This window comes from Oenanthe melanoleuca, chromosome 5 (genome assembly GCF_029582105.1).
Source record: "Oenanthe melanoleuca isolate GR-GAL-2019-014 chromosome 5, OMel1.0, whole genome shotgun sequence".
In the NCBI taxonomy this organism is placed as follows: Eukaryota; Metazoa; Chordata; class Aves; order Passeriformes; family Muscicapidae; genus Oenanthe; species Oenanthe melanoleuca.
In genome coordinates this window covers 45,144,072-45,167,678 of record NC_079339.1, presented here as the reverse complement: position 1 = coordinate 45,167,678, position 23,607 = coordinate 45,144,072, and the positions used below count along the sequence as shown (strand labels likewise).

At 40.9% G+C, this 23,607-nt stretch overlaps 1 protein-coding gene across 2 annotated transcripts in view; it reads right to left on the bottom strand.

The window, feature by feature from the left end:
* Window positions 1-236: 236 nt before the first annotated feature.
* The window catches only part of FBLN5 (fibulin 5), a 49,978-nt gene continuing 26,607 nt past the window's right edge, over window positions 237-23,607 (bottom strand). For both annotated transcript variants that reach the window (XM_056493519.1, XM_056493518.1), the window contains exons 5-11: window positions 18,579-18,701; window positions 15,689-15,805; window positions 14,124-14,243; window positions 11,287-11,409; window positions 10,618-10,744; window positions 7,540-7,735; window positions 237-5,734 (exon numbers count right to left, since the gene is read on the bottom strand). In XM_056493519.1, coding sequence (XP_056349494.1) covers window positions 5,573-5,734; window positions 7,540-7,735; window positions 10,618-10,744; window positions 11,287-11,409; window positions 14,124-14,243; window positions 15,689-15,805; window positions 18,579-18,701 — 968 coding nt within the window. In that variant the 3' untranslated portion in view covers window positions 237-5,572. The remainder of the gene's footprint in view (window positions 5,735-7,539; window positions 7,736-10,617; window positions 10,745-11,286; window positions 11,410-14,123; window positions 14,244-15,688; window positions 15,806-18,578; window positions 18,702-23,607) is intronic.

Below are 23,607 nucleotides of genomic sequence, written 5' to 3'. Positions count from 1 at the left end.
AGTCAACATAATCCCTCATAGGTTACAGAGAGGAACAATTCTAATGAATATTGTGACTATGCAGAGGCCTGAGTACAACTTCATGTTTTGACAAAGCAGAATCTACTGCCTGGGCTGGCCTTTGAAGAGCAGGAGTGAAGAATCACTCATGGAAACACATCAATGAATGTCTTGAAATACCAGAAGAAATCTTGAAATATCAAAGAACCCAAAGATAGTGCCCACAAAGAAAGAGATACTGCAATCATACTATTATTTATTTACAGGAAAGTAGCTTTCAGCTCTACTCTAAAAATAATACATATCTGCTTACATTTATACACTGACACTGAGATTTGAGACTTAAAATAAAACTGGGTTAATCCAGACCAGAGGTGAAGTGTTTAGTGATCACTGACTTTAGCATAGTGATAATCACATTGAACTCTCTCTGACTTGGGCCACACACTCTGTTTGCAAATTGGAGAAACCTCATCCAAGGTTTATAAAGCCTAAGGGTGGATTGCATGAGCATGTCCTTATCAGACTTCTTAAAAATCCTTGAGACTATCAAGCCAAGACAATAAGATGCCATTTCCAGAAAAACTGTGAGTTTCAAAACTGAGGAGTTGTGGGGTTTTTAAAATCCTATTCATGAATCCAGGCTCTACAAGCAGGCTGGGCAATCCTTTCAGCCATTCACAATTAATACTTTGCTGTAAGAGTGCTTAGAACTTGGCAGTGCCTGCATCTCCAGTGAAACACATGAAAAGCTTGCACAGGTGGTGGATGCAGAGGAACATGATGGTGAAATAATGGATCTGCCCTGGATATGAGAGGAGCACAGGAGCACAGCTGATGTGCACAGTTAAAAACTTTAGTTACTTCCTGCACTGAAGCAGGTGAGAAAAGAGGCAGGTGCAGGTAGCAGGCAGCTATCACTGACATCCCACACAAATACTCTGGACCATTACACTCCCTGTGGCACTGCCCTTCAGCACATCACCTTTCTGAGGCAGGCTTCCCGCAGGATCTTCAAAAGTCTAGTTAAGGCCATCATCCTCAGTCTTCATGCATGGCACCTGCTTTGGGGTTGAGCTAGGTTGAGCTATTCAAAATTGGTTCAAAGACTTAAAACAACAAAATGTAAGGGGTGTAAATCACTTGTCTGGGCTTGTGTCAGATGAGGAAACAGAATTTGCTTATGCCATGTTGCCTTACAGCTGTTTGACTTCCCAATGCAGAGCCACACAAGCACTTCTGTAAATTCTCTTCCATACAGATAGGTGGGCAGTGCTTTACACAGGCACAGGGAAGATTCCAAGGACACTTGTTATCTTTTCATTGAAAAGCATCCATCATGCAGATTAACACTGGCTGAGGGTTTTGTCCATCCAGGATAAAGATTTATTTTGACAATAATGCCTGTTAGGAGTGAATAACATTAGGGCATAGTTTTATTCCTTTTTTTTTTTTTTTCCTAGCATCTTTATGTTATGACATTTTCATTGTGCTCTAATAGAGCTACCTGCTGTGGAAGATATTCAGTAGCATATTCTGTGAATAAGCCAGACTGGAGAACTTGCATGACCACATATTGTACTGGTTGTATTGTTCTTCCAGTTCTAGACAGAGAAAAATTATTATGCAAGTTCTGCTGATGCTGATAACATGTTTATGAGACAATAAAAGTTGGCGTTTCTGAAGGCTAAGTAAAAAAAGTAAATATGAATACAAGCCCCCAGCTGAAGAGGACAGAGCTTGTATGAATGGCCCTGGACATTGCACACAGTGATGGTGGTGACCAGGTTCTCAAAAGAAGTTGAATTATTTTTAACAAAGTTATTGTAGTCAGAGAAAATCATCAGTTGAAAAGCAATTCTGTGAGATCCAGGAAACTCTTGGGTGAAATAACATTTTGTTGTTTGTGTCAAAAAAATCAGTTCCCTAAATATGTCTCAAAGTCAAATAAGCTGGATCATAGGTCCCTCTGGCACCTAACCCAACTAGCATGAATCGATTTGTCCATTTATCAGAATAAACATATTCTAATATTCTTCTCCTTCCCAATCATTGTGATCTGTATCAAAGATTACTGCCATATCTGCTTTCTTTTACCTTTATTCCAATTACTGCACTGGCAATAAGTGCTGTACAAACACATAGTGGAGGGCAGTTTTTCTGCTGAGGACCTAAGTTCAAACAGATATGACAGCTGACAGGCAGGAGAGGCAAAGAGCTGTCCTTTCTCTGCTTGGCAAGGGAACAGCTCTGCCAGCCTGTGCAAGCAGAGCCAGAGGGAAGCCACACACACCCAGAGCAGGGTCTGTGCCCACGCTGGTGCTGGTCAAAATACTGAACAGTAATCACAGGGCAAAATTCTTCATGTTAGTGGGTTAGAAGAGCAGACCTGGAATTCTGTCTGCTTTTGGCCTCAAGTTTCTGTCTGTCCTGGCTTCAAAGAAGTGCATGAATATATGCAGCAGTTGTGAGTTTACATTTTTAACTTTCATGCTGTAAAAAAACCTGACATGCACAGTCCTCTTTTTTTATTTGGTGAGAATTGCTGTAATATTTGAGTCTGCAATGATCTATTGGAAACAGACCCCTGACTAGGAAACAGAGAGTTCAGATATTATAAACTGCTAGTAATTTATTATTTTGAGATTGGCATATATTTTGGCAAAGTTTAAGTTGGCTGGAGTGATAGTGAGTGATGAAAGATGTTATGGCGGTTGAGAAGTGGCTGAATTCCTTTGTTTCCAGACTTTTCACTTTTTTTTTTTAAGGCGCAGAATGTTTATATAGAAAGTGTAATATTGTTTTATGAGTACTTGCTGGACCCTGCTAAAACCAAGCACTCCAGCTCTACTCTTTTAACAGAGTGTTTTGTTATGGAATTCCTCTGGGTTTTGATGTTTCTAAATTAGGGTTAAATCGGGTTGGTATGTGGGGACCATGGGAGCACAGGCCAGAAATGACAAACTGTCTGATGTCTAGCAGGGTCTAAACATCTCTGCAGGAGGTGATGTGGTGGCAGGAAGACAGGACTCCTCAAATGGGAATAAAGAAGACATAACATAGGGGCATAAAAAGAGAGGCGGAGGGGATTTTAAGCACTGGGAAAACTGTCAGCATTTTAAGAGTTGGACATCTTCAGTGCAAGACCCTGCCTGCCCCTCGGCTGCTCTCTGGTCCATCAGAGCCTGCATGTTTCCCATGTTTTATTTTCATCATCTGGCATAGGAGCACTTTTAGTACCATGGTTATAAATTATCATTCTTCCTTCCTGATCATCTCTATTTCTCCCTCCAAGACTGTGGTACTTGATGAGCCATGATACACTCAGGAAACAGTTTCTTGTTTCTGATATTTCTCTGCCCATTTCCTCTGCATTTATCTCCTCCAAGTCGGCTGCTCATAAAACTCATTGGCTTTCTGCCTTCAGCTTGGCTCACTAAACTCTGGAGTCAGTCTCCAGACTTTTTGTTTTTACAATAAAGGACAGAGCTCTGAGCCACAGCATCCTGGGATGTTGTAGCAGCAGAGAGAAAACCTTTAAACCATTAAGAAACGGAAGCTGCTAAACTCAGTATTGCATTGCTGAGAGCATCAGGGCTTCCTTCAAGCTGAGTACAAGGAAAAAGAGCAGAGTCTCTACCAATTCACAAAGCTTACTAGGAACAAGAGTCAGTTTTCTGATTGTGTCATGCACTCTGTGTTGTAATAACTTTCCAAGTCTGTATTCTCCCATTTAATACTCCACTTTAATGAAGACCTCACATTGCTACTCTGCTTCTAGTTGTTCACATTATAATCTTTGTGAACTCCTTCTCCCAAGTAGCACTGAGCACTTCCAGTTCTCAAAAGACAAAGCAAAGGTTCTCCTTCCTGTCCTAGCAATGCTAGGGAGCCAATAAGCCAGTAAGGAAAAACCAAAGTAAAAGAGCTTGCTTCAGATAAATTTAAGAACAAGGAATATAAACACTCATCTCTATTAAAAAAAAAGTCCAAAGTGCCAGTGGCTTCAACATGCATTATAGCTTCCAACTATACAATTTTTAAGTCTTTTTCAAACTATTCAACATATATATAGATTTAACTTAGCACTGAGAGGCCTCAGCTGGAATACTTTTCACAGTTTTGGGCACTGTGCTTCAAAAAAGATGTGAACCAACTGGAGAGAATCCAGATGAGAGCAACAAGAATGATCAAAGGTCCAGAAAATGTGATGTATGAGGAAAGACCAAAAGAATGGGGTTTGTTTAGACTAGAGAAGAACAGTCTGAGGGGAGACATGACAACAGTCTTCAGACACGTTAGGCTTCTGCAAAGGGAAAGATAAACTGTTCTCAAATTCTACTGGAAGTAGACTAAAAAGCAACAGATTACAATGGTGATTCAGATTAGACTTCAGAAGAAACTATCTATTGGTTACAGCAGAAATACCTGAGAAGACAATGCCCATGGAAACTGTGGGATCCCATTGTTTGAGACTGGGGTACAGTCTGGTCTGCTTTGTGGTAGGAGCATGAATGAGACTGGTCCTACTCCTTTTCAGCTACTTCTCCCCATGTTAGAAGTGTAGGAGAGAGATTGCAATGGAAAAAACAATTCATATTTTCTGAAGGAATGTGGACAGGTCTGACCTGAGTGGTTGTTGTACGGGAGATTAATTGCAGCCATAACTACAGAGTTAGTATTACTACCTTGTGGCCATTACAAATTGTATGCAACTATCACACTCAGGAAAAAAGGGAAAAATAAGATTCTGATTCTTATCTGCTCTAAAGTCCCTACTTATCCTGGACACCATTCTGGCAGTGGAGACCTGTGTCAAAGATCTTGAGTGTAAATAAGCATAATATCCTAAATGTTGTAAAACACACCATCCAGTGATAGATTTCTATGAACTCTGTTATATAGAAAGATTTAATACAGAAAGGAACCCAAACATGTGACACTTTGTCAGAAAGCAAAAGATTACATAGTACAACATGTTTTTCGGAATGAATTTACAATTAATTTTAACTATAAAATAGAATGAAAAAACCAGATGAAACTAAGACAAATGCAGGGTGAATTGAAACAAAGTGCCTGACTGATAATTCCAGAGATAATTTGGAATGCAAATTAGGACTACTGAGGTCCCTTGTTTCAATCGGTGGGTTTTTAGTTTCTATTTCTGCTTGTTTGTCTGCTTTTCATTTATAATGAAAAAAATTTTTTAACAAAGTAAAATTGCAAAAGCCAGCTTTTTCCTCAGTTTTTTTGGTGCTTTCTGCTAAGCAGCCTTGGAGCTACAAAGGTTCACAGTCTTTCACATAGACTCATGCCCTAGAAGTGTTTACAGTGAGAAGAGTCCTTAAAATACATGACCACATAGAGAATCATATGGAATCTTCAGATGTTGGCGTCCTGCTCGGGACTGTGCATGAAGAGGCGTCCCTGCTCAGACAAGCACAGGTCACCGGGTCTGTGGAAATAGTGATTTGGCCTGGAGCTGCAATAGGTACTGGCTTTTGAGGAGAGAGTTCTGCAGGGGAGGAAGTGTCTCTTTTGGCTGAATGTTTCCAGGGCACAGGCTGGAGGCTCAGAAGGAGTACTGTGATACAAATATCCTCAGCCGGATGACAGAGCTCCCTCTGAAGTTGATGACGGTGTTAACTGTGATCATTTCCAAGTCCAACTCAACCGTGCGCGGCCCCTTCACCGGGCGGGTCATCACCAGAGTGGCACTGATTGGTCCTGTTTGCTGTGCATAAACAAGAGAATAAAAGTGAGATTGCCAAAACTAGCTCTTCAAAACCACTGTCTCACCACAGTCTTCAAGCAGCAAAAATAGGTGTTTTCTCTTTCATTGTTTGAAACCACTGCAACTGATGGGACAAAGTTTCATTTTGGCATTTGGCTTCTTTTCGGTGTGAACTATCACCTTCTACAGTTTGTAAAGCCTTTGGGAGCCCTGCACATTAAAGTATCTATTGAATATAGACACTTGATATTGCCCAAAAAAGAAAAAAAGATTAAAACATGGATTTAGGGTATAAACAAAGTACCTTTTTGTTTGTTTGTTTGTAGTACTCTTTAGCTGGATGTAAAGAACAGTGTTACTGTGAAGCAGTGGGCACCCAGAAGAGGTTTTGTTAACAGAACCTGGAGAACAAGTGTTACCATGTGAATGGGGTCTGGGTTTGTGGTATATTGTGTATGTTAATGGCACAAACCTTACCCTCCAAAGAGAGCTATGAATGTGAAATGGCACTTCAGAAAACCAGTCCTTTATTAAATGGAAGCAGACCTTTGCAATATCTAACCAGAACAGTGGATTATGTGCATTTAAAAACCAAAGCTGCTGATGTTAAAATCATCTATAATTTGTTTTCCATTGGGAACTTTATATAGACAGAGTGGGTCCTGTTTTACCTGTCCAGTTTTACCTCAACACTGGGTGTTTGTTACCTTTGATCAGAGAAGACTGACACAGTCCTGAGGAGGTGCTGGCATGCTGCCTGGTCTGTGCCAGGCTGGGTCCTGGTGCCTCAGCAAGGGCACAGTGTCCCTGTCACCCAGCCATGCCCTCCCACTGCCCAGGGAATGGCTGTGGGTAAATCTCTGGAATAGCAGGCTCGGGCAATGGGAGTGGTCAGCCCAGATGAGGGGAAACGGTCAGTGGGATCAGTAGTGACTTTGCAACAGGAAAGCTCTTGTGAGATGTAAATGATAACAGGACTGCTTGTCAATTCAGGATTTTGAAACATTTTCCTTTTCTTACAATAGGATTCTGAGGTTCCTGTGAGAGATGTGTACTGAAATCTATCCCACTACCCATGTCAGCAAGGGATGGGAGCCTTCAGTAGCCATAAAGCAGGACTTCACCAACATCCTGAGTGGCACTGTCCCTTGTGAATGTGCCCCACTCTCTGCAGACACCCCTGTAATCTCTGCATGTCAGTTGTGTGGCAAAGATTACGGGAGAACAAAGAGATCTTCTGAGGAAAACAAATTTTAAAACCCCAGGTAATTACATTTTCTCTAACAGTGTCTACATAAAATGTGCGTTCGCAGTGAAAAAAATTCATAACAAATGAAAGCAAAGAACCCAGAAAGTCAATTGTTGGCATAAAGGCAAAAAATATTGTTGTTTGCTTACTTTTTTGGTTTTCACATTTTTCAATTTCCAATTAAAAATTTAATGAAACAGACGAGAAACATTGAGTCTTTTGGTGACAGTTGTTGATTATCCATGAAATAAAAAACAGGTTGGCACAATAGTTTCTCTTGAGCTTGGGAGCCCTGAGCTATTCTTGGACATGGGTACAGCTCTGGGCTTTCCTAAACCTACTGCCTCATAGGAGAAGCATGTTTGCTTTGGGTAGGTTACTCTCCTGAGAGATCCAGCATTTCCTGGAGATCTGCACACTGTTTTGCATGTCTGTGTGTAAAAACCATGCCTCATACTGAAGGTTTAAGTGATGGTCATGAAAAGCTCAGTTGTGCTACCAGGGCATTCAGCTAACAAGATATTCCACATTTTCCCCCAGTGAGCACTAGACTTACCCGCATGTAGAATTCCCTGCCCTCGTTCCCTGATTTGATTTGGAAGATGTAATAGGCTCCAGGGTAGCGAGTTGTTGCTTGCATCTGAAAGATGTCTGAAGGCACAGACCTCCCAGACACCATGTCCATCACTCTGTACAGGATGGTGAAGGGCTGATCTCTGCACCCGGGGTTTTCAGCTGGACACATGCAGCGGCTGATTGTCAGAGACAGAATTGTCATCAGGACTAACAAACTGCTGTAATATCTGATTCTTTATATGCTAACATAGATGCATAAATAAATAAACAAATGTTGTTGACCAGCTAGAAAAATCAATGAAACATTTAATGCATTTTCTCACTTTTAGCATTCTCTGTGTTGCTATTCTGGCCTATATCCTGCCTCCTTTTTCTTGTCTTCTCAGCCAAAATACCTTGACATTCTCCTTAGAACACTCAAAAATATGAACTTTCTTTGAAGCAGCCTTGCAAGTGTAGAATACTAGGTACATGTTTGTTCTGAGAATAATTTAAACTGAACTGTACCCAAATTATTATTAGATCATTTCACTGATAGTACTACATAAATGGTAGTGATTTTGTTTCACCAGATTTTGCATACTACATGAAAACAGACAGTAGACATCCTGGATCAAACCAAAGCTCTAACATCAAATGCAGAGCCTTGAGGAAGAAGAGGATAGCAAGCCAAGCATACAGCACTTCCACCAGCAGTCTTCAATTGTTTGTGACTCAGGGACTCCTTGAAAGAAAAATTTATTTCTTTGTATTTGTCAGCTATTAATGCATTTCTTATCCATCAGTTTTTCCAGCTTCCCACATGAATCTTTGGCATCCACAGCCTCCTGAGGCCAGGAGCTCCACAGCTCTCTTCATCTCTCTTTGCATCTCTCTTTCTGACTTTGTCTGATGCTCCCAGGTGTTCTACTGAAAGGAGAGCAGCCTGTCAATCCCTTCTCATCCTCCTCATCAAACTCAGGGCTGTTTTTGGCTGACTTGCTCTAACTTGGCTATTCTTCACAAGGAAGCTACTCTATACTTTTGATCATCCTCATTGCTTCTTATGAATCTTTATCCAGTTATATTTCTTTTGTCAGCAGGGGAAGGAACTGCACAGTCTTGGTACACAACAGCATGTGCTCCAAGGATGTTCTCTACCTATTAACACTTGAAATTCAGATTGTTTCTCTGACCTGTAGTGAGTACTGCAGATCATGGAACTAGAACCCTCAAATCTCAGTTTGCATGGGTTATCTGTGGTCCTTATTTAATTTGTGAATTTGGGATTTTTTTTTACCTGAAATTCATCTACACTGAATTTCATCTGCCATTTTATTGCACAGTCATTGAGGCTTATTCTGCAATAATTTTTCACCCACTCTTTTATCTGCTGTCTTCAGATACTGTTGGAGACTTTGCCCATCTCTAAGTTTTTTTTCCCAGGTTATTTATGATAGACCAAGTAGGTCCAGCTCAGACCTCTGCAGAACTTCAGTGGGAAAGTTGACAATTTTATACTATCCTCTGTTAAATTTTTATCTTTTAGCCTCTTACTCTTCTAGGGACTTTTCTCTGTTACTTATGACTGCTTAATTTCCATAATAACTATGTGAGGGTCTTTCCAGAAACCTCTGGAAATGCAAACAGGCTGCATCAGTCCATGTGCCCTAGTCACACCCTGCTGATTTCTTCAGAGAACTCTAAGAAAGTTGGAAGGAAGGATATCCCTTTATAAAAACCATGTTGGGGGAACTGACTGGGGAAGGGTCTTTTTGACTGTGTTTTCTATAACCTCCACTACTGATATCAGTTTCAGACAGTGCATCTGGCATGTTCCCCATTAAGAGGCTCCTGGCATTACAATCACCCAATTCCTTCCACAGAAAACACAGAATGCAATGAATTCACTTGGCTTTTATACTGACCACTTCTAGACATATGTCACAAATTAAGTGCAGTCCTATCTAGACATGAGCCAAAGCCACCAAACACAAAGCTCAGAAATCAAGTTCTGGTGCAAGCTGCTCTGCAAGGACTTTGTAGTTGGGCTCTGGAGAAAGGACTTTGTAGTTGGGCTCTGGGGAATTTAGATACAGAGGATTCAGTTATTTCAAATTCCATTTTAAGACTCTATCACCAAGGTAGGAAAACCCAAAACTAGACAAACACTATGTGTCCAATCTTCAGCTGCCCTAGTTCAGAAAGCAGTGTAAATACATTAATAAATTCTAAAGGAAATAAGCTAATTATTAATCTCTTGCCTTTCTATAAAATATATTATTAGGCTACCAAGCAATTCCAGGTTATTTGGTTTAGTGCAAACACTGTGGGTGAAATAATGTGGACTACAGTATACCAACATCTGTCTGGAACTGAAATATTTTGAGCCCCAGCAAATACAAACGAAAATGTAAAAGAAACAGGCTATTTTTAGAAATGTAGGGTTTATTATTTGTTTGCTCAAATGATTCCCAGTTGAGACAGGCAGTGCTAACAGCCCCATCCAGACATATCCAATTTCTGGGCAAGGTGGATCAGTCTCTGAACTATTTAGAACTTTTAACCTTTAAGCAATAAGAAACAATTTGTATCCTGCTCTAACTGTCCTCTAATATTTTAAAGTACTTCCCAGGCATAAACTAGTTGCCATTTGCAGGAAATATTCCTATAATAAACAGGCTGCATCTGAGCATATATGAAGTCAGTTAGTAATGTAAGTAAACGTCTTTTATTACATTACAAGCCTTGCTGCTTTCTCACCTAACTGATAGCTGTTCTTCCAGTCTAACTTCACATACATCTGAGTATGATATATCATATCATATCATATCATATCATATCATATCATATCATATCATATCATATCATATCAGTTGACCTGGCAAGGAATTGGAATTTATTATTTTTATAAAGCTTACCACTAGTAAAGGTAGCAATAGCATGTATGTATAGCTCTTTAGACAGTCTTCATGGCTGTGATGTAAAACTGCAGCTTATTTGGTTTACTTTGGATTTTGTTTACTTTACAACTCTCACAGATAGAATTTGCTTTTGTGGCTGTGGGTACATTACTCACTTCTCATTAATCTGGAGATAAGGCTCCTCGCATCGTACTGGGTCTAAACATTTATATTCTCCTGGGATATTGAAACATGTTTGCTGTGAAGTGCAGGTGAAGTTTCTTATTTCACATTCATTGATATCTAAAACACAAGGAATGAGAGAATGGCTAAAGGAAGGAAATATGTACAAGATACAATTTCTAAAAACTAGTTTCCATCTTAAAGGATTACCCCAAAATTCATAAAACTCTTGCACTGTGAGAGGTGGCCTTTTTATAACTGTCCCCTCTTTTAAGATCAGTTTTAACTCCATTCATTTCTGCTTATTAGAGTGCTCCCACATGCTAAATGCTGAAAAAAAAAAAAAAATGGAAAGGAACTGGCTGCTCAAACTCTGCAGCTTTAGAGAATGGGAAAAGAGATGTGCAGCAGAGGGGGGAGCATTTGAGGTCGTTCCTGTGTAGCTGTTTCCTGGCCAATAAAGTCTTACTTAAAAGAACACACCAATTCACCTCATCAGGAATATTCACGTGATGACATTCTTACCAGAATTGCTAAGAGGCCCCTACGAGTATTTCACTGTGCAATGGCAAGACCAAGCGTCCCAACTCTTGAAAACCTCTTCCTAGACACAGGATCCATTTTCTGGTCCCTGGGGGTTTTAATCAGTGCAGGAATGTTACCTTGGCAGCTCCTACTGTCGTCAAGCAGGTTGTATCCCGAGGGACAGGTGCAGTAGTAAGAGCCAGGCCCGTTCACACACTCGTGCTGGCAGAGGAACTCTGAGAAGCTGCATTCATCCATGTCTGCAGTGGCAAAACAAAGTTTAGTGTCCCTGGCTCTGCTGCCAAAAGAGCAGTCCTGCAGGCAGGTGGCCATCCAGACTGCTTGCCCATGACCTCAGCTGGAGGCTGGCACTCTCCAGCTCCCTAGGGCTCTGCAGCAACCTGACAAAATGCTATACAACAAGTTCTTCAAGAAACACTTTTTTCCTGAGGAAACCAAAGCTGCTGTTGAACACAATGAATGGCTTTTATTTATTTATTTTTCTTTTCTAATACCTGTCACCAGCTGGCCATGTTTTCATTTCTGTTTTACGTCAGAGATATACTCTGACAACAAAGCTGCAACTGTAATTTAAAAGGAAAGACTTGGCAGTAGCTTTCTTTTTTTTTTCTTTTTTTTCTTTTTTTTGGATAGCAAGCTTCATTTTCCCAGGGCCACATGAGTTCCAGCAGAACTCCTGCAGCCAGCCCTGTCTGTTTTATGTTTCTTAGCCTCCAGTCAGTTACTTCCAACTCATTCCAGCAAGACAAGAAGAGCACATCCCAGCCTGGGTCAGGCATACTGGAAGGCCCAGCCCTCTCCCAGATACCCAGGAAGCTAGGCAGTGTGTCAAATACCTGACTGAAAGCAGAAACTGTGCTTTTTACCCCTTGCACCCATGAATTGACCAGTCATTGTGTTCTGCAGAACTGTGCTTGAATGAGAAAGACGAACTTGAGAGCTGCCCATGGAGGCATGGCTGACTGAGGGGAAAACACATGCAAAGGCACACGGCCCAGGGAGGCTGCCACTAATCATTTCCTTATTTCCCTGTTCAGGGGAAGAAAGAAACAAAGGCCAGAGCCCCGGCCAGGAACTCCCAAGTTCTTATTCCCAGCTCTGACATGTTGACTCTCCCAGGCAAATCACTTTTACTCTTCAGACTGAATTTCCCTTTCTTCTAAATTGGGCTCAGTCCATTTATCCACTTCTGGTGTTTTGTGCAGCTGGATTGGAAAGTATTTGAAGTCCAAATATATCCAAGTGGCTTTAGGGCTGAAATCAGATTTTTAAAAGGGAGATGAAAGGAACTCTACACCTACATAGTCCTGTTACTGTGTGAGTTTCCCCTGTGAGTTCACTGAAATAAACACCTTCTTTTAAATACATGGACTGAGGGCTGACTCCATAAAGTGACTGAGATATCAGCCACCTTCTGGCATGCTGGCCAAGACCTCCAGCATATTGGGTTTGTATAGCTGGTGCTTGGCTGCTGTCAGGTGCTGAGGGACTTAGAGCCCTGAGGGTCCTACATTTCTGCTGTTGAGCCCACAGTGCTCCTAAACACTCCTGGCATTCTGCTGGCTATGTGCAGACAACAGGATGGTTGTCATTTCAGAGCACATCTAATGCACTTGGAAGACCACTGTGATTAGAAAATAACGATATTGGGGAAGCCAGGTTGAAATCTGCCTCTCTACTTGAATTGGGGCAAGAATGCCTCCCAGGTTCAAGGTAAGTTGGCTTCTAGGCCATGGAATAACCCTGCTCCTGTTGAAGTAAATCTGAATCCTGGGTGTCTCATGAGAGGGTCGTCTATTGATTGCTGGGAAGCGGAAGAAGCTCATCCAGAGAAACTTGACCTGCTTTGTCAAACATTTTCTTGCACAAGATTGTCAGGAAAAGATTTTCTGCTCTGTATCTGGATGATGGAAAGAGCCTTTTGCTGGCTTAGCTCTCAGACATGGATGAGGCTCAAGCACCCCCTTATTACTCATTGCAATGAACTTATCTGGTTCAGATCCCCTGGTAGCTCAAGAGGTGAACACATAAAAAACATTCAGGAGTCCAACTCAGAAGAAGAAAATCCATCAGAAATCAGAACACTAAGTTAGGTATTGCAATCTAAATGTTTAATTCTTAAGACCCTTTGGGTATTTAATATTTGTTCCTTCCCTTATGAAAAGGAGATTTGCAGGAAAAATATCTCAGGAAACACTGCATCTCACATCTTCTCTCTCAGAAACAGCATGTTACATCTGTTTACTGCAAATTAAAACTCAAGTATTTTCCAGTGCATTTTTCCTTCCAAGAAATATTGGCTGAATTCTCTAATTTTATCAGGCTAATGGAATAATAACAAAGAAATAAGTTTTGTCTTCAATTAAAATAAAATAATAAAATAAAAAGAAAAACCAGTGAGGAAAAATTACAGCAACAAAAGCACAATTTATTCTGCTGTGTGTTGAACAGGTCAGCAATAACTGTACTAAGAAATCATATATTGTTTCTAAAGTGTAGCCAGATCCATACAGGGGAAACTGGGGAAAATTTCAGGCAGAAGAGAGCAGTCGTTAAGAGCAAGAGAAATACATGCATTCAACAGACAAATGGAAAAGTGCTTTATATAAAGTATTTCTTTAATCACGGAAGAATGTTCTAGGACTATCTCTACTTGCTCTAATAAAGCTTCCTGTTCAGCATTACAAAGTGCTTTCCTATGTTTTGCTGTTACCTTGGAGCTTTTGAATGTATAAAGTATTTCTTTAAAACAATTTATGGCCCTCCTCCACCTAGTTTTTCTGGGTATTTGCTGAGTGCTTTAGCTGGAAAGATGATCATATGAGTTGCAGCTATCCTGATGCTGCCATGGACCAAGGCAAAAAACTTTTGAAAAAGTATTTACGAAACAATACCTTTGAAAAAGTAAATGTAATAGAATTAAAGAAACCCAAAGAGTAAATAAGACATTTACCACTGCAGTTAACTCCATCAGCTTCCAGTTCATAGCCAGGTTCACAGCGGCACAGAAAAGAGCCGTAGGTGTTGACGCAGGTCTGAGTGCAAGGGTTTTCACTTGTACATTCATTCACATCTATGGGAAACCAATGCCAAATTCATCAGTGACTTCTCCCCAAACTCCATTTTCATTTTTTTTTACTGCAGAGCATTTCAAAGAGATTAGCTACACAGTCAGAATGATTTGTTCTGCAAAAATATAACCAAGTCAGTGTTGTTTATTTGGATTAGGGTTGATGCCTGGGAATAGCATGTTGGAAACACAACATGTATGGAAGTGAAGCATTTTGGGAATATCTTCAATAAAAAAAATAACATGGAAGGTGGGGATGACATTTTTATTGCAAATGTTTCTGTCCTTATCCAGCAATTTGAAAATCATTGAACCAACATTGCCATAACAGACCTAAGAAAAAATGCAGCAGGACTTTCCTGAGAATCACAGAATCACAGAATACTGAGGTTGGAAGAGACGTCCAAGATCATCGAGTCCAACCTATGTCCTAACACCTCAACTCAGAGTCTAGACTATAACATGGCACTAAGTGCCATGTGCAGCCTTTTCTTGAACACTTCCAGAGATGATGATTCCACCACCTCTCTGGGAAGAGCATTCCAGTGCTTTATTATTCTTTAGGTGAAAATTTTTTTCCTAACATCCAATCTATACCTTCCCTGACGTAGCTTGAGACTGTGTCCTCGGGTTCTGTCAGTTGCTGCCCGGTGGAAGTAACTGACCCCCACCTGTCTACAGCCTCCCCTCAGGAAGTTGTAGAGAGCAATAAGGTCACCTCTAAGTCTCCTCTTTTCCAGGCTAAACAACCCCAGCTCCTTCAAATATTCCTCATAAGGCTTGTGTTCCAAGCCCTTCACCAGCTTTGTTGCCCTCCTCTGGACACGTTCTAGCATATCAACGTCCTTCCTAAACTGAGGGCCCCAGAATTTGACACAGTATTCAAGATGTGGTCTCACCAGTGAGAAAGATAATAGAGTGATGAGGGGTCCTTATGGAAACCTCAGGCTAAGGCAAAAGCAATATTTTTTTCCTTGTAGGACATTAATAACTTCTGGGCATCATTAGCAAAGACCTTGTCCTGCAGCATGTGGGAAGATGCTCCCTGCTTTGCTAGGGAGACTGTGAAGAGGTTGTGTTGACTTTGAGGTAGCACATCACAGCAAAAGATGGTCTAATGCTTAGGATTATAGTCTGGATCTTGAGAGACTCTGATTTAGACAAAGGTTTCTTGTTTCAGCTGGGTCACACAATCTCAGATTTTAATAATAAATTCAGAGCCTGAATTTGGTGATTCCACTGAATTGAGTGGAATTACAGAGTGGGCCTCTGTGCATATTTCTCCTGACACACTGGTCATGCTGCACTCGAATGCCTCCTACTACAAAATTACCTGTCTGACAAACCCCTGTTGAAAAGCAATGCTGGGAAGGTTGCTTGTGTTCTAAAAAGCAAGCAAGTTTGAAGGGTGTGGCCGAGGTTTCAGCCATGGTTTACCGCGCACGTACCTTGGCACGATCTCCCGTCGTCGTTGAGGGTAAAGCCTGGGTTGCACGTGCAGGAGTAGGAGCCGGGCACGTTGGCACACAGCTGCTGGCAGTAGCCATAGCGACATTCATCTATATCTGTGGGAGGGAAGGATGGAAAGTGGCGGGGTCTGCATTTCCACATGAGATACAAAGCAGCCAGCACACCGAGCCAGCAGTACTGATAACGCAGAAATAACCCAGCACACTGGTCATGGACCTAACAGCCAGACTTCCAGGCCTTCAGACATGGAGTTATAGTAAAATATACCTCTCCCCACTAGAATGTGGTAATGTGGTTTTATCCACATCTGACATTCACAGTGTGTCTGATGAGTTGATTGCCATTGCTGAAATCTTCAGTTTAAATCAGGCAGCCCAGTTTGCTCCTTTAAGCAGCTCCCTCAAAGGATACCTGGCAGCACAGGCTGCCAGCACAACCACAGCCAACATTGCAGTGACATTTTGGCAGAATCAAAATAGAAACCTTCTATGCTTCCACATATACAAAAGCTGATCACTGGAACAGTAGTGTTTGTTACTACAGGCTTCTTTTTTTGGTGAGGATATTTGTGGAAGATTTTTTTTCAGATAGTCACATTCTCTTTTTACATGAATTTTTAACTGACAAATTACAGACTGTATAAACAGTTAATTTAATGCCAAAATAGCAGTTTGGGTGGAATTGCAGTATTAGCATTGCATGGTATGAGCACAGGAAAATGTTATATAAGATATATAAGATGGTAAGTGCTTAAAGATTTTTGCCTCAGAACTAAAAACTAAAATGAAACAGCTGGAATAGTTGTCCTCTCAAAGCCTTAACATTTCCTTTGGTATCAACTGGCTTTTGATTTATGGAGATTTTTTAAAATGTCTGCTTTAAAGCTTTGAAGCTAACTTTATGCCATAGAAACCCAGTATATTATATTCAGCCAGCAAGATAACCTAAAGGCCAAGCCAGTGGTGGTGAGTACACCAGCAGCAGGCTTCACCAAATCCTGCAAAAATAACGTGGGTTTTAAGTAAATTAATTCCTCATTGCACTGACACAATACATTACATTAAGTACATGTTTTGTCTTTTGCTGCACTGTTATCTCAAGAGTGCTACATTTGGAGGATAAGGACTCCTACAGGACTGCTTCTTGTGAGTGGGTCATGGGGACACTGCTGTGCTGGCTCCTCTGTGTAAACTTCACAGGATAATTGCAACAGCTAGAAGTGCAGGTTTTGTAATGGTGATTTACTAACAGCAATTGGTAATTCCACTGAATTCCACTGCACTACAAACAGTGCACCAAAAAAATCTGTTTCTAACCCTCAAATTGGCCCTCTGATTACAGTAAATATTCCTTTACTGCTTTATGGCAGCAAAAATCACTTCTCCAAAGCCAGTATAAAGTATGGAAAACTGATATTTAGGGGTAAATATAGCAATTCTAAACACAATTTGCGTTTCCTTTTTCACATTGCCTAGCAATTGATTACTTAAATAAGGCAATACTGGGATGTTATTCCCTATTTTAAATAGCATAATCAGGTACTCAAATCAATTCATCAATTCAGCCATTTCAGTTCTCTGCTGTAACCATCAAGCAGAAGAGAATTTTAGATCTGTGTTCAAATCCTGAATGCTGCACACAACCCTTTCATTTGGCCTGTAACTGGAGAAGTAAACGAGTAACAGAGCAGGTGATGCAGAGCAGAATCTGCCTTCCTTCCCTCCCTCATCCCCACCCTATCACATATGCCTGTACACTCCCCAGCACAAGCTATTTTTCCCCAGGAGAAGTTGATTTATCATAGATTAAGGAGCAGGAGCCTTGGAGACTTCTTATCCCAGGGGAACTACAGGACAGTGGCTCCCTGAAGTGGCTCTGGCTGCACAGACTCCAGCTTGGACAGGACTCAGCCTGATGCCTGCCAGGTGAATTACACAGCAGCTGTTTGCAGCAGGCAGGAAAGCAGCCATGAATGAGTCCTTCACCAAATTGGTACTTGGGAGGAGAAAGCTGGAAAGTAACTGGAGATGGTCCAGGGAGGAATGGGCAGGGAAAGCCCATTCTCCTTCCAGTGGAGGTGTGACGGGATGGTCCAGCTCTGCAGAGCTGGCACCAAACAGCCTTCACTGCAGGGAAAAATCTAATAATGGGCAAGTTTTCTTGAAAAAAGTTGTATGTTGATTCCTAGGTCCTACCTGTGTACCTAAAATTAACTTCAGCATCATCATCCCATGAGCATGTTAAGTGAGGGGAAAGGGCTGGAGGAGAGGAGAGATGAAAAGTTTGTTTTCCTGTGCAGTTTGTTGGGTGATGTTTTTTCAACAGGACTGAGCTAAAAGGATGGACAGGACATTGCTGCAAGGAAAATAAAAAAATTGAAATAAAACTGCACGGAAGATCATGAAACGGCAACTGGTTCAGAGGTAATTTTTTTTCTCACCCCCAAACAAAAGGATTGGTTGACTAAAGATTTACTGTTGGTCCTATTTCTTGGTACCAAATACAGATCCCTTCAGGTCCACACTGTTACAGTAGGGAAAGCACAGGTCTGTTTGGGCAAAAATCTTTATGCATACATGCTTGCAATTGGTCTTACGTGAAAGGGAGTCCTTCAGACTGGGAATGTGAAAAAGCCCAGTTATTACACTATTATGATGCTAGTCATATGGCATTTACATCTCCAGTTTTGTCCCGTGAGGAATCTCTCTGCCAAACATCTCATTGGCACTTACAGAGACAAAAGACAGTTTCCACATAGCAGAAGGTTTAACCGTGTACTTGACAAAAGTTCTTAGTTACATTATTTCAGGGAGTCACAGGTACACATTCACAGATACTCAGATACCATAAATCACATGAGGATTTTACCTAAACACTGGCCTTCTAACAGCCAGTAGCCTTCAGTGCAGGAACAGGTATAGCCCCCTTCAGTATTTATGCAGATCTGGGTGGGGTTACACTGGTGAGAATCTGAAGCGCATTCATCTATATCTGCAACACAGAAATACAGAAGGAAAATGTTAGAAATAGCAACAACAAAAGACTTTTCATACTGTTCAGTGTGTACACTCCCTCTGTGCATAGAATCAGAGTTTGGAGGAGTAGAGAGAATGACCACAGCCTGAAGGAAAATTCACAGTAATAAATGTCTGAGGGCAGTGAGAACTGAGGATGCATATCAAATCTCTCAGTTTTGCAGGTGATCCAGTGTTTCAGTTTTTCTCCTCAAGGAAAGTCTCTCATCTCAAACTTTTTGTTACTTCCACATTTGCTATGTCACTGAGCTGGAATTTCCATGCTACAGGGCAGTGTTCAGTCCTAGGGAGAGGCTGCTGAAAGGGTTGTGCAACCCCACTGAAAAGTAAAAGATGAAGGGGAGTTTGAGAGATGTACAAACACAACTCAGAGACATTAAAAAAATTACTTCCTACCCCCACCAATGCAAACCATCTCACTGTAATTTTTCTGACAGAAAGTTCAACTAAAAATCAACCTTTACCTGACCAAAAAATGTATACTTCCCTGGAATCAATTTCCTGACAATAATATTATTTTCTTTTAATTTCCCACCCCCACCCCCCATCTTTATTTGGTTTAATGTATTTGGGGTTTTTTGATTACAATCCCTTAGGGTGTTTTTGTTGTGGGCTTGTTTTTTTGTTGTTTTTTGGTTTTTGGGGGGGTTTTTGGTTTGTTGGTTTTTTTGCAAAGGAGGTGAATAGCATTCCTACATTTATATAAGCCAGAACCATGGAGCCTAACTGATTAAAAATGCCTTTCAGAGTCAGAAGTTCATTTTAAATCACGCCTTGCTCAGTATCTTCCCTGATGTTTCAGGCATCAGGTTTGCCTCTAGATGTCAGAAATGGAAATGCCAAAAGATAAATTGAGTCATTTTCCCAGCCAACCTAAATTTCTATGTTTTATTTATTGATACCTAAACTATTTTTTATTCCAGCATACTGTGCACTGGCCTTTGCTGAAGCACTATGTCATCCTAGCAATGCTACTCCCTTGATCCTCCCTGATTCTTATTAACCCAGACTCTGTTAGGTCATGAGTGAAAGTATCTCACCAATGCCCTGGGCTGGAGCAGGCAACAAAGGGCAGGAATTGCAGCTGTATCTGCCCCCAAGGCAGCAAGCACAGCCAGTCAGCTGTACAATCCTAGCAGTCATGAAATAACTGATCCAGTCTACCACAGGAGTATATCTAACATGTTCAGATATATAAATAAATACCTACATATTATACATATGGAGAGAGTCTAGAGTTCTTAGCTTGCCAACATCTGTAGCGGAGCAATTTATGGTGAGTCAAAGCTGGTAAGATAACAAGAGGGGCACAATTAGAGGTAATTCACTCTGTCAGAAATTGGTTCCCATGTATTTATTGGACAGATGAAGGTTGACAAAGTGGTGGGGGAAGTGGGAAAAGGGTAAGATAACAAGTCTAGACTATATAAGTCCATAAATATGTTGTTCAGTTCAGCTATTGCTTCTGTGATTGGGCTAAAAATCTGGATCCTCCTTTCATAACATATCACACATAATTGGTAGTATCTAAACAGAGATTTTATCTAACCATAAATTTAATAACAATGACATTAATGTTTTCTAAATGGAAAAGCTTTTTATTTGTCATGCCTGCTTATTGTTTTAGGAGTGGTACCTTGGGATCTGGCCAATTCTGCTTTTTTTAATCTGCACTAAGCTTAAAAAGGAGATTTTAATTTTCCACATTCCCTGCTTCCAGTAATATTAATAGGTGAAGTGAAAACAAAATGAGAGCCATGGTCTCGCCACATATGGTAGCAAGATTGTTTGAAGATGACAGACCCTCCACTCTTCTGTGGTGCATGTTTCTTGCAGGTGTACAATGTATTTCACTTAAAGCAATGGGTGGCAATGGGATTGGTTTTGTTCCCAAGTCATCCTTGTGGCAGTTGTTTGAGCTCCACTCCAGAGAAGTAAGATGTTGATCCTCTTCCATTTGCTTTATAACAAGCAGATTTGTTTACTTAGTCCCAGTCTTCACCTTTTGTGGTGGTATTGGAAGCATATTTCCATTTGAATGCAACATTTTTTACAGTGGAGGCCCCCTTTGGATTTTCTGCCAGAAAACCTGATGGCCCTGAAGTTGTCTATGCAGAACACCTTGACTTCTCACATTTTGCACTGAATAGTACCTTGGTGACTTCACTGAAGAAGATTTATGCAACCAACAGGTAAAAACACCTTTACTGGTAGCAGTAAATCTTTTTGGTTGGACCTGAGTGGGCACATCTAGTTCTGTATTTCATATCTGGCATTCTCTAAGATTGCCCCTTACCATGAGGTGCCATTAAACTCTGACTGACCCAGCCAATACAATCAAATAAAGTATTTTTGGCAAGCAGCCTTCACAGTTGAAACAGGTAGTATAATCCCAGGCTGTCTGCCCCAGATTATCCACATTATATGGGCTCACTAAGTGAGAGCAGATATTTGCACATTGAAAAAAATATTGGTGCAACAATTGGCCAGACATTAGGTATCTTCTTGAAGGATATCAGACCTGGGAGACATAGGGTGTCTTGCCCAGCCCATTTACACTTGTGCAGCATACAGTGAGAGCAGATGTGGCTGGTAAAGTCAAAACTATTCATTTGGCAGGGAAAAGAAGAAAAGCTCCAGAGAAACTCAGATTATTTCCACTGGGGAGAAAAGCCATTGAACTTCAAGGGATTGCCTATAATGGATAGGCATAGAAGTTATATCAAAATATTTCCAGGACATTTTTGTTTGAATGGAAAATTGCAAGAGGTTGCAAGTGGAACACATCAATCCGTCAATAAGGCGAGTAAGTTCTTTCTGTGGTTGCACAACTTATTTCTGTCACATTCAAGCATAAATCTTAGGTGACTTCATGATCTGGGACTTCAAAGCCCATTTGTACTCTATCTGCCTCTGTGATGGGTCATACACAATACTCAAGCAATGCTGTGATGCCACTTGTACACGAATATAGATTTTCAATAGTAGGTTCAAAGCAGATAAGACAAATTCAGAGAACAAAAAACTGTAAGACCTACTCAATGCAAGGATAGCACGTGGCTAAGAAATCCCTGAGGTGTGTTTTTCTGAAGTTTGGAAGAGCATGTCTGACACAGTACAACTTTTGTCACAGTCTTCACCATGGACAGAAATACTGCAGTGAGTTGTCACCTGAGCCCCAGAGTAAAGTCTAATCAGCTGGAGAGCAGAAGAGTTATTAAAGGGGAGCATGATAGCAAGAGACCCTAGAAACCCCACTGCCCTCCGTTCAAGATGTTAACAAATTGTGATGTTTGATGATCTCAGCATCAGTGCCATGAAAGCATCAGATGCTGTCACCCAACATTGATAATCCAAGGATGATTTTCATTATATCAAACCTGCTTTTACTATCTTTCATCACCAAGATCCCTAGAAAATCTTACCTGCATCCAAACAACAAGTCTAGTCTTTAATAATAGCTAAGGGATACCTCATGTGATTTTGGCTAGATGACTCAGTATGTGGCAACAAAGAAGAATTGCCATGAGGTGGATTGGGAAGGAAATACAAATTAGATCTGTCTTCAGTGAAGACAGACTAAATACCTGGTGGTTACTGTGCAGGACAAGGAGCCAGCACAGATACACTGACCACACTGTAGCTCATGAGCTGACAATTTATCTTTTGGGAGCTCTTCCTTGTTTTTTCGTCTTCCATCACCCTGCTTCCTATTTGAAAAGCAAGGATTAGAAAATCAATAAAAATCCATTATCTCTGCCATAGTCCAGTCTCCCTCACTGTTTACCACCTAAAACTGTTCAGGACAGGGCTTTCCCTCTTCCGTGCACAACCTGTTCAGAGTGAGTTGATGCCTTCCAACCCTAATACAAATCAAACTGGACTACAAAACCCTGCAGTATCCCACTTGGTGATAAGTACCAGTGTACCTGGACTTTAATGAGGAAATTCAAGATAAAGGAATTAAAGGACAGGCCTGTGACCATTTAAAAAAATAGAAACAGGAGCAGGTCACAGACCATTCTGTCTTGTAATCTCTCATGTACAATCTGCCCCTATTATATGAACGTTTCAAGATACCAATTTTTCAGAAATTTTATGCAGACTACATTGGCTGATGAGATGCAAAATAAAAGACTAACCATCATTCTGAAAGCATTATTGGTTCTACTAGAGGACCTTGGAAGCATCAAAGTTTCTTTCAGCTAAGTTCTATGGTACTCAGGATTTTGCTGTTCTACGCTATTGTTGCATGGAACTTCAAAGATTCCAGTAGTTACTGAAGCAGAAAGAGAAATATTGATGTGGTCATGACGAATTATAAGAATTATCTAGGTTTCACACCTCTTCTTACCTTTACAGACAGGACTGTGAGTGTTGCTGTGAAATTACATATGAAAAAAGCAAGGATGTTAAAGGTTGTCCTACCCAATAATTTTGAACAAGTTCAGATTTTCCCAAATGACTAGTGATTCTGGATGACTCCTTTGAGAGGGCAGTTGTTCAGCACTGTGTAAGCACACTAGAGAAACCAAGGCAAGATAGATGGATCACTGTTCAAAACTTTTCTTGCCAAGGAATGCTTGGCCAAAGCTGGCTCTAGTTGTTTCAGCTCTTGATTATCCTGCTGTGTGCTGTTAAATTAATGGTCATCTATATTCTCTCACCCATCCTTCCAGTTGTTGTGCTCACTTCTTTTATCCATCTTTCCAGTTGCTCTCTTCACATTACAGCTCCCATAGCTAATACCAAAGGCAGAAGTTCGGGCAGGACTCCAGACAAATTAAAATCTGAGTTGAAGTGGGAACGATTCACTTTGTTACTTCCCAGAAGAGTACTGAGAGCAACCACATGGCCCATCC